General features: G+C 37.2%; 1 protein-coding gene across 4 annotated transcripts in view; it reads left to right on the top strand.

The window, feature by feature from the left end:
• The window catches only part of LOC124788244 (zinc finger protein jing), a 214,550-nt gene that overhangs the window by 180,330 nt on the left and 13,558 nt on the right, over positions 1-20,662 (top strand). For all 4 annotated transcript variants that reach the window (XM_047255427.1, XM_047255430.1, XM_047255429.1 and 1 more), the window contains exons 3-5: positions 545-742; positions 7,609-7,759; positions 20,427-20,557. In XM_047255427.1, the coding sequence (XP_047111383.1) occupies positions 545-742; positions 7,609-7,759; positions 20,427-20,557 (480 nt within the window). The remainder of the gene's footprint in view (positions 1-544; positions 743-7,608; positions 7,760-20,426; positions 20,558-20,662) is intronic.

The following is a 20,662-nucleotide window of genomic DNA, read 5'->3' as shown; positions in this document are numbered from 1 at the left end:
CCTGCACAGTACTTCTAGCCCAGAGCATCTACTATGTGATTTGAGAACATGCATTGCACTGATGCATAAAATGTCATGGAAAAGTGGGATTTGGTATTACTGACCCTTGCTTTTCCGGTATTCTTATGATACATTATCACTCCCTCAAATAAGACGATTTTGAAACGTTGAGCTCCATGCTGTCTTGTAATATTCTGGTCAATCTCACCACAGTTTTTGCTGTTCAGTGTAATCTCTTAAAGTATTTTCTTTCTCAAACACACTCAAATCAACCAGGAACACTCTAAGGGTGAAAAATATGTAATATGGAAAAATTAAAAATTAACTACAGTTTTTGTGCATACCTCAGCTTGCCAGCACTTGGAATGTACTCTGAAATTGCCATTTTCTTAAATGTTCTTTTGGTTTAAACCATTAATCTCTCTCTCTCTCTCTCTCTCTCTCTCTCTCTCTCTCTCTCTCTCTCTCTCTCTCTCTGCCCCCTCCCACGTTTGTGTTGTCAGCATTTTGATGTACATTGTAAATGTGTGTTGCTTGTTATCAGGTCAGCCATGTCAACCCTCAAACACAGTCACAAATCAGTTGTGAAGGCGAGAACTATGTGTGTTTGTGGACAAGCTGTAAAGTTTATGGCCGCACATCTTGCTCTCGTTCGTGGCTGGAAAGGCATGTGCTTAGTCACGGCGGTAACAAGCCATTCCGCTGCATTGTCGATGGCTGTGGACAGCGATTTAGCTCACAGGTGTGTAGCGAAAGTGCTATATATTATATAATATGTTTTACTTTTTTTTTCCTTTTAAAGAATCACTTATTTTTAATCCAGTTTTAATTTATATAACAATGTATGACATTTGCAAGAGCTTCTGAAAACAAGTTGAGGAGGGGGGAAGAGAGATAAAAAAACACTTGTAATGTTCAGAAATAAGCTGAAATAATGTTCAGAGAGGTGACATGCTAAATGTGCCAATATAAATGGAACCCTTTATAATAGAAGACACTAGATGCAGCAACACAGTTCGCTGCAACGAAGGGAGAAACAAATTAAAATAAGGTAATTAATGGAATGTTAATCATTTGAATTCGGTTTACCTTGGACCACCGTGTATCGGAATTATAACAATGAAGCAGAAAAAAAAGGGAAAAAACATATTTTATGCCAGATTTGTTGGATATACTTGTTTCCCAGTCAGTGATTTTCTTGTAAGAAAATAGCTTTTTTATTTATTTAATTTTATTTCTTTATTATCAGTGGGGATGTATGTTCTTCAGGTTGCTGAAATCGAATTTCATGTTTGTTGCCTTGTAGGAGGTTGGCTTCTCAACGAAAAATTCAAAAAACCTCAAAATATTTTTACTTTTCAGTTTTTCCCATATATCTCAAAAGCTGTGTGTTTTTTTGAAAATGATTTACACAAAAGTAAAATAGGTAAAATTTCCTTCAAAATGCACTAATCAGGTGTGATTTTTTGAGGAGCATTAATGTGATAGAACAAGTTCAAAAGCAATGTTTTTGACCCTTATGCGAAAACACACACAATAAATAAATTCAGTTTTCTCAGAGGGCAAGGAGCAAAGTGACAAATTACTAAAACTGCCTTCTGGGCCTTCTCGCTCTCTCGCACACGCACTTGTCTCAGTTCGACTTTTGGTGGCCAAGACAATGTTCCTTAGGCAGTAGAAAGTCCACATGTAGGGTCTTGGGCAAGACAGCAGTACTGCTAGGGTCTTGTCCATGTTATTTTCATCGCCCGTATTAAAATTGTCCCTTATGTTGGAGTACGAACCTTTACAGTGTGGTAACAGTTTCGTGCAGAAAAATTCTTGCACTTTCATTGTGAAGCTGACCACTTACATGGCAGGACACATGAAATTCTGATTCAGCACTCCAAAAAAGAGATAGAACTGCTGAGAAAGATTTCTACAATTCTTTTACAGAATTGACAGTTTTAAACACAAATTGATTGGACTAATTTACTACATCCTTCAGGTTTTGTCCAGCACATGATAAAAATAGTTTGTGCAGTTGGATATATTTTCAGGCATACTGTACAGATCTTTTGGACAAAAATACTATTCATAAAATTCATGTGCTGTAATGTAAGAAATAAGTTACAGCAGATAACACCACTGTTTAGGTGACTGTATACCACCTTCTGGCAGTATATTGTGAGGTGCATCCAAGCTAACACAGGCTTTACCACAGACAGAATTCCTTCCTTAGCACTGAAATTTACATGAGCAACCCCTCTTTCGATATTTCAACATTGGTACATCATCAGACTTCAGCCTAACTCTGTTCCATTTGGCCTGTGCAGTCACAGGCGCCACATCGCCATGTGTCCAGCACATTGCTGGATGTGACCTATTATTCCTGCAGTGTATCAGTATACACAGTTAGAATTTGACCAAAACAATTTAGGTTTCAAACATCACTGAAGACGTTCAAAAACGAGCAATTTTACTCAAAAGAAATTTCAGTGTAAAAACAAAACACATAATATAAGAAAAGAAATACAATGTTATTAGAAACATAGTAGTCTTGAGCTTTTTTTGTGGCAATATCTACTTCCAACAGTCTTTCTGACCATCTGTGCTAAAATTATTGCTTCTGGTTCCTTGTGATGCTTCCTTTGGATGTAACTGAGTGAGGTGGTTCAATGATCAGACACTGGTCTCATATCTCATATTTTGGTGGGGGGGGGGGGGGGGTTGGTTCAAATCCCTGCCTAGACAGCCAGATATAGATTTCCTGTGATTTCCCTAAACTGCTTAAGGTGAATGCTGAGATGTCTTCTTTGAAAAGACATTGGCAATTTCCTTTCTGTATGAGAGAGAGGGCCACAATCTCTAGTGACCTTGTCAATAAGATGTTAAACCCCACTCTCTCTTGTTTTGGGCATATTGAAACATTCAACTTTATGGTCTTTTGAAGCATCCCTCCCAAATTTTGTCATGCAAGTATACTTATGATCCCAGTTTAACTCTCCACTAAGTTGTTTGGCAAAGCATTAAAAAAATTGCGTACAAGCTAAAAACTAGCTATTTTTAACAAAGTACCCCGTGTAGTGTTGGCAGGAGAAGTCGGCAATGGAGAGTTCTGTGATTTCCACAGATTTACATTCTGGCAGGAGCTGAATTTTATTAATATACGAGGATTCATTTTTAATGCTTCATGGACACACTGGTAAAGTGTGTGCAATCAAATCAGATGTTTAAAATTACTGCAAATAGACCACACATTGTAAAATGCCAGAAACATGTAATGAGCTGTCTTTTAGGTACTAGTTACGGTCATACTTCATTCTGCAAGGATAATCTGTTTTCTTCAGATCATTAGTTAAGAAATGTTAGAGTTTCGTTTGTATTCTATTCAAGAATCCTAATAAAATATTGAAAACACATTTATTCTGCCAATCAGTACTCACCCAGCATAAAAAAAAGACTGGATTATCAGCTATTACTTGTTGTAACTGTGACACCAGTTTCTTTTCAGAGAGATAAAAGATACAATTTCTGTAAGGTGTTCTTACCAGGAAAAATGTTTCCTAGTATTCACTTGGAAAGGAGATACTGTGTGTTTGAATTGGTTCACTGTATGATAAAATAATATTTTTGCTTCTTAGAACTTACCCCGCACAAACTACTGTTTTGACCTATTTCTGCACTTCTTTTTGATGTGCATTTGGCTTTCCAACAGCTTTCTTTTATGTTTCTTGTAAATTGTAACTGAGGGAACCACAAAAACTATGCCTTACAGGAGATTCTGCACTCTGAATGCTGCTGCTACTAAGCTGCATACTGCCATACACACTCATGCTCATAAATAAAGGATAATTGCAGAATGTGGTGCTGCACAATGTGGCACTACACAAAACTGGTTCTAATAGCACAGGCACATAGGGAACACACATGACGCAGATCTGTAAGTCCACTGTATTGGTGATAAGTTGAGAAAACTGTCCTGAAACACATGTACTACAAAACGCCATTGTTTCCTATGCATGTACTCTGACATCAATATAGGATATGATCATCATGCACACATACCCAGGCCGCACAATGGGTTGGCATACTCTGGATGAGGTGGTCGAGCAGCTGCTGGGATATAGCCTCCCATTCTTGCACCAGTGCCTGTTGGAGCTCCTGAAGTATTGTAGGGGTTTGAAGACATGCAGCAATACGTCAACCGAGAGCATCCCAGATGTGCTCAATGGTATCTGGTTCCTGGTTCACGCCAGATGAAAACCTGACTAGAATCACTGTTCAGAGTATACCTGGACTCATCCGTGAACATAACCTGGGACCACTGTTCCAATGACCATGCACTGTGTTCTTGACACCAGGATTTACGGGGTCAGTGGAATGCACCTTGCTGGTCTCCGGGCGAATAAACCATGCCTGTTCAGTCGTTTGTAGACTGTGTGTCTGAAGATAACTGTTCCAATGGCTGCGGTAAGGTGCCGAGCAAGGCTACCTGCTGTACTCCGTGACCATCTGTAGGCACTGATGATGAGATACTGGTCTTCTTGTGGTATTGTACACTGTGGATGTACCGTACTGTAGTGCCCGGACATGTTTTCTGTCTGCTGGAATCGTTGTCATAAGCTTGAGATCACACTTTATGGCACACGGAGGGCCTGTGCTACGACCTGCTGTGTTTGACCAGCCTCCAGTCGCCCTAGTATTCTACCCCTCATAACGTCATCAATATGTGTTCTTTGAGCCATTTTCAACACAGTCACCATTAGCACGTATGGAAACGTCTGCACACTTACTTGCTGCAACGTACTCTTGACATGCACCAAAACGCCTCTGCATATGTGGACTGCTGCCAGCGCCACCGTGTGAAGACCGCAGGTCAAATGCACCGCATGGCCATACCCCGAGGTGATTTTAACCCGCAAACCGCCCACCGGAGTGTTGTTTCACCATGTATCAGCATTATCCTTAATTTATGAGCATGAGTGTAGTTTGAGACATGAGTGAACATTTGACCGGTGGTAGAGCACAAGTGCTATCAGAAAAGAAGTAAAGCAGCAAAACGTTTTTTGAGGAAATGTAGCAGATTATAAATTTCATAAATATGTTAAAAATAGTGTAAAGAAGTACAGTGGTAGTTGTAAAAATTGAAATTAGTGCAGTACAAATTACATTCAGTTTATTCCTTTATGTGCAATATTCTAAATACTGTATTAAATTTCAGATTTTGTTATTTTACTTTGCAAGTATTATGAAATATCTTCTCCTCCTCACCTTCTCACATAGTTGGTTGAATATAGTGTTTTTCTTTTGTGCATCTGTCCATATCACTAACAGTTGGTTGAAGTACATTCACTAAAATATTTTTATCATTAATTGAAGACAGCATTCTACAGGTAAAATAAAATAAATATAAAAGCAAAACTCTGTTGGAAGGAAGTAGGAGCTGTCTCAGGTGCTAGTCATTTTACTTTTTAGTGTCACAGAATGATTAAAAATGACCCAATCACAGATTTTAGAAAGAAATTACAGGAAAAATTGAGAGACATTAATAAGACAGATAACTTTGGGATTAAAGCACCTTTCACTAGAATTGCTCTACCTAATCCAGAGACCATGCTGTAGTCAATACTTGACACTCAAATGCCACCAGTACCGTTACATTCTCCTGTCTGTTATTCCAAAGTGAATCTCGTGCACAAAATGAATGCTCGGAGTGAGGCAAAAAATTTAAAAAAATCGGAATATTATCAAAAACATTATTATTATTATTATTATTATTATTATTATTATTATTATTATTATTATTATTATTATTATTATTATTATTATTTAAGAAACTAACAAAATAGCTCTGGCGTAAATGGTGACGTTTTCAATTCATTGCTCACCAAATTAAATTATTAGTTTCTCACAGTGGGAGGAAATGTTGCACTCACTAATGGCCATGAAATACAGTTACATTAATTTTATTTGTGCCGACACAGCAGGAACTACCAATAGACTTAAGTTTTGAAAATGCAGGGTGTCCCACTCAAACCACCTGGATTTCAAAGACCTAGGAGAAAAAAAAAAAAACACAGTAGATACAGCAATGAAAATTGCACCACATTGTACAGCATGTCAAAGAATTAATTTGTCTTCAATACACCTCTACATGAGAACCATTTGTAGCACAAAGAATACTGAGTGTATGTACAATTTCTTCCCAAGTTCTTCGTAACATTTCCTCTGTTATTGTTGCAGTCGCATTAGTGATACGATGTTGCATTGGAGGAATATCATCCACTTTGGTCACCTACACGTGGTTCTTCATGAATCCCCACATGAAGAAATCAAGTGGCTTAATGTCAGGTGAGCATGGTCGCCAGACAATGGGTCCGATCCAACGATTGGGGAATTTCCTATCCAGGAACTTGCGAACAGGCGTTGACCAATGTTGCGGAGCTCCATCTTGTTGAAAAATGTTGTTGGGTTGGAAGTCTGAGGGTACACAAACTGCTCCAACATGTCCAGATACACTGACCCATTCACTGTCTGTTCCACAAAGAACAATGGTCGAACAATCCTGTCATGCATTAGCCCGCATCAGACAGTTTAGGGCTATCATGAACATGTTCAATGACAACGTGTGGGTTTTGCGAACCTCAAATTCAAATATTATGCCTATTAACCCTTCCTGGTAGATGAAAGGTTGCCTCCTCTGATAACAAACATCTTCCTGAGAAGCTGGCATCCATATCAATACACTGCAGCATATCTGCAGCAAATCGTTGTTGGCATGGTTTGTCATTCCACATCAGATGTTGCAGAATATGCACTTCGTAAACACACATACAAAGACTCTGGTGAACTACATGATGCAATGTTGTTTGAGGTACATCAGGTTGCCTAGATGCTCGATGAATTGACTTACGTGGGCTTTTGAGGAACATTTCTCTGATGTCCTCCACTGTCTCTTCTGAAATTCCGTAACGTGCACCGCCAGAATGTTTCAGAACACTTCCTGTTGCCAGAAACTTCCAATACCATTCCTTAATTGTTTTCACGTCAGGTGTATCACATTCATACACATGACGATAATTTCTTTGCACAGTAATTGGCGATTTTGTCTCTGCAAACTGCACCACTGCTTGTGCGCGCTGCTGTGTAGTCATCATTTTCACTTCATGCGACCATGCTGTTCTCTCGCGACGATACTTGGCACTTCTGACGTGGGAATATAAATTCTTTGAGATGCTCTACAATGTGGTGCATTTTTCATTGTCGTATCTACTGTGGTTTTGTCTGCTGGGTCCTTGAAATCGGGAAGGTTTGAGTGTGACATCCTGTATAATGCCTTACGTAATTACAAAATTCATCAGGACATTAAAATTCTATAACTGACGAAGTGACAGCTTTTTCCAGAGCAGCATCTTTCTTTTTAAATTATACAATTAAATAACCTTTTACTAATGTATACCATACTCATTCCACATCAATCAAGTTTTTCAGCATTGATGGACTGGGTGTGTGAAAGGTGGGAAGGGGGGGGGAGGGGTGGAGATGGGCAAATTCATTGCACTTGAACTTCATCAAAATGGAGTAAAACAATACGAGACAGTAATTTAAAAATGTGATGCATTGCAGACGACACTAGAGCGGCACGTCAATAGCCACTTCAACCAGACGGAATCGAGTGGCAGTGGCGGTAGTGCGCGACGTACTCCGGAAAATGTGAGCAATAAACTCTTCCGGCGCAATGGGAAGAAGTTACGCTATCGACGACAACCTTGGTCAGGTAAGGCCTCTGATCCTTCCATGGTGTGATGCATTTTTCAGGAAGGCAATTGCGTGATGTGGTTGTCAGCTGCTGCAACCTGCACTTGTGAGAGTACTAAGCTAAATCATTTTATTGTTAATGTATCACATTGTTAGTAATAAAAGTATCAAAAATTCTATATTGATCGTATATTAGATAAGTGTGGATCGATGGCACAGTAATACATTCCCGGACTACAGATCCTGAGGTCTCGGGCTCATCCCTAGTCAGTCCTAAAATTGTTATGTTATTCATCACTTCTTTCACTTCTGGCAAAGTTTGAGTCAGTTGTGCTGTGGTCGGAATCCACGTTAATCTGTAGATCCCCTTACAGCTGGCTGGGTAAGTCAGTTCAGAGGTCGGAGGAAGGCAACGGCATACAACCTTAAATAGCACCACGACTAATAAGGCACTGTGGATTTCAATACAGTATTTAGACTGAAGACTGCTTTACTTTTATGTAATAAATACAGGAACCATAGTTTTTGATAAAATATGATATGATAACTTAGCTGACACAATCAGATGTAACTGTTAATAATGTAGGACAACCTGGTCTGCAGAATCAGGTGCCAACAATAATAGAATATGGAGGGATGTGGTTAGGTACTGTGAAGATAACATAATCATTATCTAGAGTGTCAATATCTATCGGCCAGCATAGTGGTCTGTAAAAAAAATTGTCACACAATATAATTTTGTGTTACGGTCTCTTTCTTCCATCTGCTAGAAATTCAATTTTTCTTCTTTTTCTTTTTTCCTTTGAAATAGCGTTCTGTTGGTTCTGCATTTGGGGTAATAGTTAGTTTCTCTGGCATTCAGTTTTCAAAATTATCAGAAAAAGTTATTTATATGCATGGTCCAGTTTCAAATGTACTGCGAGGAAGGCTCTATAGTTACAGCATTACAAGTTCATTGTAAGCAACTATGAAGTTATACAGAGCTGAGAGTTTGGCCATTTTCATTTAATTTGCATAGTTTGTCATATAGAATCCAGCATGATCTTACATCCTTAAAAAAAGCCTCTCTAATGAATATCACTAATTATTATTATTATTATTATTATTATTATTATTATTATTTATTTATTTATTTCCTTTCTCAGACGTTATGTCTGGTTAAAAATGGAAAGTGACGCGGACCTTGATAAAGCGCGACTTCCTTTTAACTGTACGGTATGTTACATTGCATTTAGGGACTTTAGGGTAACTGAACATGTATCAATAATTACAAATTTCTGTAGTTGTATATATACGTTTGGATGTAGCTGTATTGCGTTGATGTACTGGTGGATATTGTGTGGTATGACTCCTGTAGTTGATAGGGCACTGATCCATATGTGGTGGTGGTGATGATGATGATGATGATGATGATGATAAATAGAAGGAAACAAAACCAAACATTGAACACAAACCAAAAGAAATTTTACCAGACAATAGATAACACACACGTTAAAATAGACAATCCACCAAACATAAGACATGGAACACCTCTGGAGCAACATATGGTCAATCCCAGTACAGCATAACAGACATGCACGGTGGATACAAGCGGAAACAGATACATACAAGATGATACCACAAATGCCTGAAGTGATAATTTTGCAACATGAAATCACCCAAGTAATTAATTCTACTCACAATTGGAAAGCCCCTGGAAAAGATAAAATAGCAAATTTCTGGCTAAAGAAGTTCACCTCAACACATTCACATCTAACTAAATTATTTAACAGTTACATTGCAGACCCATACACATTCCCTGATACACTTACACATGGAATAACTTATCTGAAACCTAAAGATCAAGCAGACACAGCAAACCCAGCAAAATATCGCCCCCTACCAACAATATACAAAATATTAACTTCAGTCATTACACAGAAATTAATGACACATACAACACAGAACAAAATTATAAATGAAGAACAAAAAGGCTGTTGCAAAGGAGCACGGGGATGTAAAGAGCAACTGATAACAGATGCGGAGGTGACATATCAAGCTAAAACTAAACAAAGGTCACTACACTACGCATACATTGACTACCAAAAAGCTTTTGACAGTGTACCCCACTCATGGTTACTACAAATATTGGAAATATACAAAGTAGATCCTAAATTGATACAGTTCCTAAACATAGTAATGACAAATGGAAAACCACACTTAACAGCCAAACAAATTCAAATAATATCACATCACAGCCAATACAGATTAAGCGTGAGATATACCAAAGAGATTCATTAAGTCCTTTCTGGTTCTGCCTTGCTCTGAACCCACTATCCAACATGCTAAATAATACAAATTATGGATATAATATTACTGGAACATACCAACACAAAATCACACATTTGCTATACATTTATGATCTAGAACTACTGGCAGCAATAAATCAACTACTCAACCAATTACTAAAGATAACGGAAGTATTCAGCAATGATATAAATATGGCTTTTGGAACAGACAAATGTAAGAAAAATAGCATAGCCAAGGGAAAACATACTAAACAAGATTACATATTGGATAACCACAGCGACTGCATAGAAGCGATGGAAAAAACAGATGCCAATAAATATCTAGGATGCAGACAAAAAATAGGAATAGATAATACGAATATTAAAGAAGAACTAAAAGAAAAATATAGACAAAGACTAACAAAAATATTGAAAACAGAAATGACAGCAAGAAACAAGCCAAAAGCTATAAATACTTATGCTATACCAATATTGACCTACTCATTTGGAGTAGTGAAATGTAGTAACACATACGTAGAAGCACTCAATACACTTACACGATCACAATACCACAAATATAGAATACATCAAATACATTCAGCAACAGAAAGATTTACATTATTATTATTATTATTATTATTATTATTATTATTATATATCTAAAAACAAAGATGATGTGACTTACCAAATGAAAGTGCTGGCAGGTCGACAGACACACAAACATACACACAAAATTCAAGCTTTCGCAACAAACTGTTGCCTCATCAGGAAAGAGGGAAGGAGAGGGAAAGACGAAAGGATGTGGATTTTAAGGGAGAGGGTAAGGAGTCATTCCAATCCCGGGAGCGGAAAGACTTACCTTAGGGGGAAAGGAGGACGGGTATACACTCGCGCGCGCGCACGCACGCACACACACACACACACACACACACACACACACACACACACACACACACACACACACACATCCATCCACACATATACAGACACAAGCAGACATATTTGATATATGTCTGCTTGTGTCTGTATATGTGTGGATGGATATGTGTGTGTGTGTGTGTGTGTGTGTGTGTGTGTGTGTGTGTGTGTGTGTGTGTGTGTGTGCGCGCGCGAGTGTATACCCGTCCTCTTTTCCTCCTAAGGTAAGTCTTTCCGCTCCCGGGATTGGAATGACTCCTTACCCTCTCCCTTAAAATCCACATCCTTTCGTCTTTCCCTCTCCTTCCCTCTCCTTCCCTCTTTCCTGATGAGGCAACAGTTTGTTGCGAAAGCTTGAATTTTGTGTGTATGTTTGTGTTTGTTTGTGTGTCTGTCGACCTGCCAGCACTTTCATTTGGTAAGTCACATCATCTTTGTTTTTAGATATATATTTCCTACGTTGAATCTTTCCCTCTATTATAACCATATTATTATTATTTCATATGCATCAGTGCCCTGGTGCAAGTCTTTATATCGGATGCTACTTTGTCGACTTGTCTCTCCCTGATCTACCCCACTTACCCAACCGGGGAAAGGGGACCTACAGTTTAATTTAGGATCTGAACCATGTGTTTTAACTGGATACTCCTCACATCATTGAGAGGCGAAAGCTAGGTTAAAGTAAAGACTGAAAAATCTGTGGTCCGACCGAAATTAGATTACGCAGCCTCTCGGTTTTCACACACTTACTTTTACCACTAGTTCACATGAAATTCATTGTTGCTATGTGCTTCCTGTCAGTTGTGAAAAGTATGAATCTGACAATGGGAGGTCGCGAGGGGTGTTGTGTCAACTTTTAAAACTACCTACACAATGGAGTAGGTTAGGGTCCCAGGCATCACACCCTGCAGCAGCCCACCCTAGTGGGCCTTTGTTTATAATTCATCAAAAAGAATTTTACGTGATGCACTATAGCCCTTTTGAGAGAGGTTTTATAGCATAATGGTTGAGACTTAATGTTGACATGCTGAAAGTGGCAACATTCCATATGAGGCAAAGGTTTTTTTATTGTTGTTTCACATTGTTAAGATCAATACCCATTTGATGCTTTTAAATTTTTATTTTTAAATATTTATTGAAATTACTTTTATTGTTATTTTTATTCAATTAATTGGTTCAAATGCATATTTATTTCTTGTTGTTTGCTTTGTCATATTAATAATTGTATTAAGTTTTTTATTACTTGTATTAAGTTTTTTATTCAATCACATATTTCCTCGTATTTTTTTAAAATTTGGGTTCCTTATTTGTGTGATTTTTAACTATTTTTATTTATCTGTATTGTAATCTTTAATTATTAAAACACCAATCCATCAACTGAAAAACAAAAAATTAAATAATGTGCCAATATTTAAATTGCTGTGCAGTAATCATAAAATTTTTTGCATTATGAGATGCACTTTTATTGGGTGGTAATCATTAAACAAACAGTCAAACATACCGTGTCATATTACTAAATGCTCTTACACACAGAATCCAGTGAACAAATGAATGGATTTTGGATATTATGCAGACAGTATATCGTGGCAGTCGGCCATGACTGTAAACAAACGAGAACTTAGACTGGCCGAGGGCAGAGGAGTGGTGCAGTGGAGTAAGCTGTGCCTCCCTCTCTGTGTTCTGTGCTTCCACAAAAGAACAACTGACATAAGTCACAGGAATTGCTGATTTCTTTTCTTGCCGTGAGAGTCTCATTCGAATCCCTTTATGCATCAGGGTTAGTCTCAAACTACAGTACACAAAGCAGTTTGAAGTGGCTGCAGCGCAACTGTTTGCTGCATTTGGCAGTGGTTGTTCAGGCCTGACATCTACTGGTATCTTATACACCCACAGTTCAAAATACCCCACCACCTAAAACTGCCACAATATAGTGTCCACACAGCAGATCTTCATCTTTAGCAATTTTGCTTTTATCTTGAAGTAATTTGGATGCACTCCTAAAGATTTTTTTAATTTTATTTTTCAACTGATAACTAAAATAAACCTCACACAGCTGACACAGAGGAGTACATTTTAGTGGACTAACTTCCACAGTGCTCATAGCTTTTCCAGCCTATTTACAAATACTTTGTTATATAATGTGTTACTGCTCTCACTACTCCATGATAAGGTTACAAATAAAAAGAAATTACATTTGAACTAATTTATTGCATAAAAATAAAGGTCAGTCATTTTAATAAAGACTTAAAAATAAAAATTTAATAGCATTTGATGCAGTACAGACCAACGACCTTCAACACGTCAGCTGCTCTCAAATGTTGTTATTTTTAAGGCTCTAGTGCATCACGCAGAATTAATTTTCATTGATAATTCACAAATGACGGCCCACTAGAGTGGATGGCTCCAAGGTGGAATACCTGGGACCCCATACTGCACCACTGTGCAGATGGTTTCAAAAGTCGATCCATCTAGGGACTTCCCTTGTGTGTGCAAGAGTTTGTAGTTCATGTCTTACCTTGCTATTTCTTGAATTGTCATCCTTAACTGTCTCAACTCTGTAGGAGGGAATCTGTGGTCTTTGTTAATTTTATTTTATCTGGTGTGATATTTCTGAGAGTGATTTTGTTCTTACGATTGACGTGTCAGTAATATCCCCTATTTAAAGCACAGCATTAAGTGCCATGTGAAAAATTTTCTCAGAGTTTTGGCACACTGCATAACATAGCAAGAGTTTTGATGCTTCCAGAATTGTGGGCAGTAGTGCCAGTCATACATTGAAATAAATAATTACTCTGCTCTTAAAGAATTGCTTTTTGCACCTCTGAATTGCTGTTTATGTAACGCAAGGTAAGAAGGTGTTGGGCGTTTAGGCAATTTCCTGTTTAATGTGTGTACCTAAACCTATCAGTACAGTGTGTTGCATAATATTTATCAGATTTTTGTTTTATTTTTGTAAAATCTCCTTACAGTGACTAGCAGTGTGTTTCCTTCATGTGTGTAAGAACTTGTGTTTTGTCAAGTATGCCTGGGCTCTTAAATTTGTTATGAATTATTGATTGTTACTGTCAAGTGTGCTTGAGATTCATCAGTGTATGTGCTTATGTCCGACAGTGTTCTCTACCATTGACTGCATCAACGATCTTCTGATGCTTGCCAGCATTGAGCAGTGCATTTAAATAGAAGTGACAATAAGCTGTGGCTGTCCCTTGAATTTTTCTCTCTTGTCTTTCAGGTACATACTGAATGCCTTTTGGTGACAATTTGTAGAGTTCAACATAAAGCTGTTAGGTGGAAGATGCAATTTGCTTAGCCAAGAAAAGAAATTTCTGAACACATTAACTAATAATCACAATAACATCATTACTCATCAGTTGAAATAGTACTGGCTATAATTATATTGAAAATATAATACACATTTTTAAGCCTAAATTATGAAAGAAACTACCCTTATGGTAAAAAATGGAAGTGCAGTGGATGACGACAACAACAACAACAGTGAATGAAATCACGTTTGTTTTGAAAGCATGTTAACTGAATTTGAATTCCCATTAATCACGTTCCACAGATCCTGTTGAGAAGAAGAACTTTCAGAGATGTGAAAAGTGCAATGATAAATAGCAGAAGAGAAGCAAATATTAGAAACTCAATTTGTACAGTGCATACACAATAAAATATTGCTCTACTGCTTAATACTGTGGTTAATGGGTCCAGGCAGACAGGTTTTTTTTAGGTTAAAGCAAAAGTCCAGACAGATGACAATTAAGGTAAATAGATTAAAAGAAACTTCACATAGAGTTGATAGGGGTAAAGCTAAGGGCAGTATCAACATACTTAATCAAAATATCAGGGGAATAAAAAATAAAGTAGATGAGCTATTAGTGTATTTAGATGATGTCAAAAATAAGAATGAGATTGATATACTTCGTCTGTCTGAACACCATGTAACTGTGGACATGGATAGTGTCAGTATAAGTGGGTATAATTTAGCATCTTACACTTTTAGATCTAGGATGGATAAAGGGTATAAATGCAAAACTGCAGAAGTAAGCAAGTTTTGTGTTGATCAGCACTTTGAGGTTTGTGCATGTGAACTGCAGCTAGATAATGTAGTACTGATATTAGCAACAGTGTACAGGTCCCCATTAGGAGACTGGGAGCTGTTCATAAAAAAAATATGACTCCTTATTATGCTGTCGGTCAGACAAAAAGAAGAAGTTATTAATCTGTGGTGACTTCAATGTAAACATTCTAAGTAATTCCAAGAGGAAAAGTGAACTAGAAGTGTTATTAACAACATATAACTTAGAATCAGTGATCAATTTCTGTACACGTATAGCTCAGGACAGTAGCATGCTAATAGATACCATGTTTGCACAGGAAGAGGATGTAAAACAAACACGTGCTTTCCCTGTGGTAAATGGACTGGTAGACCACGATGCACAACTGATGGACTTACAAAACCTAGCAGGGTGGACAGTTCAGAAACCATTATGTAAAAGTGTGAGGTTCCTCAACCCGGTATCTATACAGCACTTAAGAGAAAGCTTAAGATATGTTAATTGCGAAGATGTGTATAATGAACCAAATGCTAATGATATATCCCTCTTTGAACATTGTTTCCCAAAGAAAATTACTAACTGTATCACCATACACTTTTCAAAGAAAACTTGGATTGCTACAGGTATTAAAGTGTCTTCAGAAAGAAAAATAAAACTGTGTGAGACAGCAAGAACTAGTAAAGATCCAGTAGTAGTTTTACACTATAAAAATTATTGTAACATACTGAGAAAAGTTGTAAGGAAATAAAGAAATATGTATGTTAGAGAAGAAATTAACAACTCTGGCAATAAAATCAAATCAATATGGAATGCTGTTAGAAGGGAGACAGGAAGAGTAACCACTGGGGGTAGGTTGTATTACTGTTACAGAGAAAGAGACCATCCTAACCAACAGTACACAAGTAGCTAATGTATTTAACAACCATTTCCAGGAGAAAAATTGGTGAGAACAGTTCAAAAGAAAAAGCTAGGCAGTACATGGAAGAGTCTGTTTTGAAAAAAATTAGATGAAGTTTCACCTAACTACCTCTTGTGAAATAATTAAAATTATTAAATATTTGAAAAATAAATATTCTGTAGGAGTAGATGACATATCTAATAAGATATTAAAACAATCTGGAGCAATTACAGCTGATGTTCTGAGACACATGTGTAATGCATCACTGACTCAAGGTATTTTCCCAGATGGGTTGAAATATGCCATTGTTAGGCCTCTCTATAAAAAGGGTGACACCACAGATACCAATAATTATTGGACAGTATCCTTGCTTACAGCATTTTCAAAAATCTTGGAGAAAGTAATGTACTCAATTGGTTAGCCATCTCAGCAGTAATGGGGTACTTAGTAAATCACAGTTCGAATTTCAAAAATGCTGTTCCACTGAGACACAATATACAATTTCACTGTCCACATAAGAGTGCCCTTAAATAGCAAAATGTCACCAATAGGAATTTTCTGTGACTTGTCCAAAGCATTTGATTGTGTGAACCACGACATATGTTACAGAAATTACAATTATATGGTATAAGTGGAATAGCATGTGAGTGGTTTAAGTCATATCTACAGAACAGGAAGCAAAAAGTTTCCTTATATGGGTCAAGTGACTCGCAAGTTGGCCACTTCATCTAACTGGGATGAAATTACATTAGGTGTCCACAGGGTTCAATCATGGGTCCCCTTCTGTTCTTCGTATATGTGAATGATCTCCCTTCCTATCTGAGACAGGAAGCTGAACTGACACTGTTTGCTGATGATACAAGCATCATTATTAACCCAAAAAAGAAATTCAAATTGAAAATGATACAAATAAGGTCTTTGGAAAAGTCATTAATTGGTTTTCTGCAACTGGGCTTGCTCTAAACTTTGAAAAAACACAGTACATCCAATTTTCTACTGCAAAAAGGACAGTTCCTTCAATAAATATAACACATCATCAGAAGTCTTTAGACAGGGTAGACCATACTAAGTTTTTGGGTGTACACATAGATGAGAATCTGAATTGGAAAATTCATATTTTGGATCTTCTAAAGTGACTAAGTTCAGCAAGTTTTGCAATCAGAATAATTCCCAATTTTAATGATATAGAGATTAGTAAGCTAACGTACTTCGGATACTTTCACTCTCTGATGTCATACAGAATAATATTTTGGAGTAACTCAACATTTAGACAAAAAGTATTCAGTGCTCAAAAGAAAGTAGAGTAGAGTGGGGTTCATAGCCGCACATCTTGTAGGCATCTTTTTAAAAGACTTGGAATTCTTACAACAGCCTCACAATATGTCTACTCACTTGAGAAATTTGTTCTCAACAACATGGACCAGTTTAAAAACCACAGTGACATTCATGATTATAATACCAGAAAAAAGAAAGGCTTACACTGTCCTTTACTCAACCTATCTTTGACACAGACAGGGGTAAAATATGCTGCATTAAAATTTTTTGTCAAATTACCAGGTGAAATAAGATGTCAGACAGATAGATAGACAGACAGACAGACAGACAGACAGACAGCTTCAAAAATAAATTGAAGTCGTATCGCCTTGACAACTCCTTCTATGCCATAGATGAATTCTTGAATAGGAATAAATAAATCTATAAATATAGTATATGTATTTTGTGCCATTTAAGAAAATGGAGTAAATAATAGAAAAAAAAACAGAAAAAAATCAGCGGAGGTTGAGGCCTGCTGGTGGGTAATGGGATAATTTCAAGTTGCCACCCCTCGTACCTCACCTGCCATTCATCAACATCTTTGCCTCTGTACTTCCGCCTCGACTGACATCTCTGCCCAACCTTTTTGAATTTACACATGTCTGCCTGTGTCTGTATATGTGTGATGGAAGTGTGTGTGTGTGTGTGTGTGTGTGTGTGTGTGTGTGTGTGTGTGTGCATTTCTTGTGCATTTGACACGTTCCACATCATAACGGCTACCGTACCGTGCGATTGATCAATGGAACACGCAACCAACCAACTAACTAGCCAACCATCTGTGCTTATATATATCTTAATGTGAGCTATTAAATTATCCATGATAGTTACTAATAAAAAAAAGAGCTACTGCTTCTTCAATTAGACTGTATGTAATGATCCCATTGTCGATGGAATGTTAAACACTAATCTATCTTCTTTCCTATTCATCAGTTACGTGAAATCATTGTCATTTATCTATTCATCATCATTGTAAGCCAATTCGAGCACTTGGTGATGTGGCCTTTTGGGAGTCAGTGTGCAACATAGTGTCCGTGCAGTTCTTTCGTTTCTGCTGATTTATCTTTTACTGGTAACATAATATTTGTTTGAATAAACTGAGGCATTTCTAAACACTTACAACTGTCACTGCTATCATTTTCAGGAATGGAAATTATTTATTGATGTAACTGGTGTAGGAGGAGGATACATTGATGCTCCAGTAGTGAACAGTTTTAACTCCTGAAGATGACAGCACTGACAGCTGTTGAAACTGTGGATTCTAATTCAGTTAATGTGCATTCAGAACTGAGATGATTTTATTTAGTCATGTTGCTGTGAAAGACTCTTAACACACAAAATATTAATTTCAGCAATAACTCTTTATCTGGAAAGGACAAGAAAGAGGAAGTTCAAGAGTAGTGAGCAGAGAAAAGATCATGTTATGTCTTGTTTGAAATCTCAGAGAGAGAGAGATAGAGAGAGAGAGAGAGAGAGAGAGAGAGAGAGAGAGAGAAATGCAAGATGGGTGAGGGGGCAGGAGGGAGAGGGGGGAGGGGGGGGGGGAGAGAGAGAGAGAGAGAGAGAGAGAGAGAGAGAGAGAGAGAGAGAGAGAGAGAGAGAGATACTAGCCTATGATTGGTCTTGTGTGTGAAGACATTTTCAGCACCAGATTAATATTGTGTAAGTGGTTTCTTTTATTTTTCTTTTTTTCCAGCATGGATCATGAATTTAGAAATGTGTTTTCATCAGTATCACATGCACATGCATCGTGATCAAAATAATTGCAATTGTAATTTGAATAGTTCATTATTTCTGACTTAATTTGGTGTTTCAGCTTTACTCTGTATCTTTAATTAGTAGCAAAATTACAGGAATGTAAGTTTGTCATAGTGAATGGTGTTGAATGCACCAAATAAGAAACTTTATAAGGCTTCCTTTTTAAGTGAACCAACCTCATTGAAAATGGCATAGTTGGACTGGATATAAGCCTGACTTTCGGTATTAATAAGGGATCATGAAGATATATACGTACACTCATAGCCAATGATCTGATTTTATTATTATTATTATTTTAAGATATCAGTTGTCTCGAGATTTACGTCTATGGAAGCTGGTTTGGAGTGTATGGTATGTTATGGTTGAAAATGTGTAGCAGGCAAGTATATGCCTTTTGGGCAGTTTTGTACCAAGCCTGTAACGAAGCAGAATTCAGTAATACATTTTCCTTGACATTATGTAAGCTGAGGGCATTTTGTCATTGTAACAAACATTTCATGTTGTGAAACAAAAAGCTGAACAGAATTAAGAGAGAGCTTAAAATGCTAAAGAGTTTGTAAGACTGCTGCAGTGGAGCTACTCAAAAGGTGCCAGTGCTATAAAATTTTCAAAGGGTTTTGGCACCCATTGATAATCAAACCCACAACTGTAGTGTACCCTTTAATTGCCATGGGTTTTGGTATGATCCTATAATTTTCTGATAAATTTGGAGTCTGTTCTCCATAAAGTAATGCAAGTAATAACACCTCTCATTACATCTTTGTAGGAACTGGAGAGGTAGTTTCACTGCAGAAAGAAATTTTGATAAAAGCAAAATTTTGTAATGGTACCATAGCCAAATTTCAATAATCTCTACTGCACAATGTCTGTTAATATATACATGAAACATGCAGATGCTGTTTTCATTTAAGAACATGTCCTAAAATTGATAACTGCGTGTGACTCTCGACAAATCAAACGTTCTCAGTGGAAAGACAAATATATATTCTACCGGACAATGTGAACCGTCGGTGACACGTGTGCTGTTCTTTTCGGGACATCTGGATGGGGACCTCTAAGTACTGTACTGCCCTTCTTCGTATCCGTGTGCATCACTCGTATGTATTGACCTACAGAAAATTTTTTAAAGTAACAATGAGTCAGGAGTCTCGAATTTTTTGTCAGACATTTCAGACAAGAAAATTGTGAACATTGCATTTACATAAATATTCATTTCTCGTTCATAGATACACGTGGAACAACATTCAAAATTATTATTTCAATGACACTTTATCTTGGCTCCATATCAGTAACATTGATGTGAATATGAAAATTAATTACGTTTTGATAATTGATATTGAGATATTGTAACCTTCTAGTTATATTTTAAATATCTTGCAGAACACAATTTTCAAGTCTATTCAATTCAACTGCAATCCTGTTAGGCAATACCACCATTGAAGACAAAACTAATTGCCTTTCCTTTTTGCGTTTCAGCTCGCATGTTTGACTATTTTGACTCTGGAATCATGGAGGGTCTACAGCATCGGCTTCTGAATGTAACTGAGAAGATAACTCATGGAAATGTTGAAACGGCTCCAGCAAATGCTGTTTTCCTTCAGAGCAAGGTCTGTGTTTTTTGAATTCATTGTTGTACCATGTTCTGATGGAAATTTTTCACTCTTTTTTATGAATGTCTGTCTTACCAGTATGTTTATGGGCCCTTCATTAAG

Source organism: Schistocerca piceifrons, chromosome 3 (genome assembly GCF_021461385.2).
Source record: "Schistocerca piceifrons isolate TAMUIC-IGC-003096 chromosome 3, iqSchPice1.1, whole genome shotgun sequence".
In the NCBI taxonomy this organism is placed as follows: Eukaryota; Metazoa; Arthropoda; class Insecta; order Orthoptera; family Acrididae; genus Schistocerca; species Schistocerca piceifrons.
This window is presented reverse-complemented; position numbering and strand designations above follow the sequence as displayed.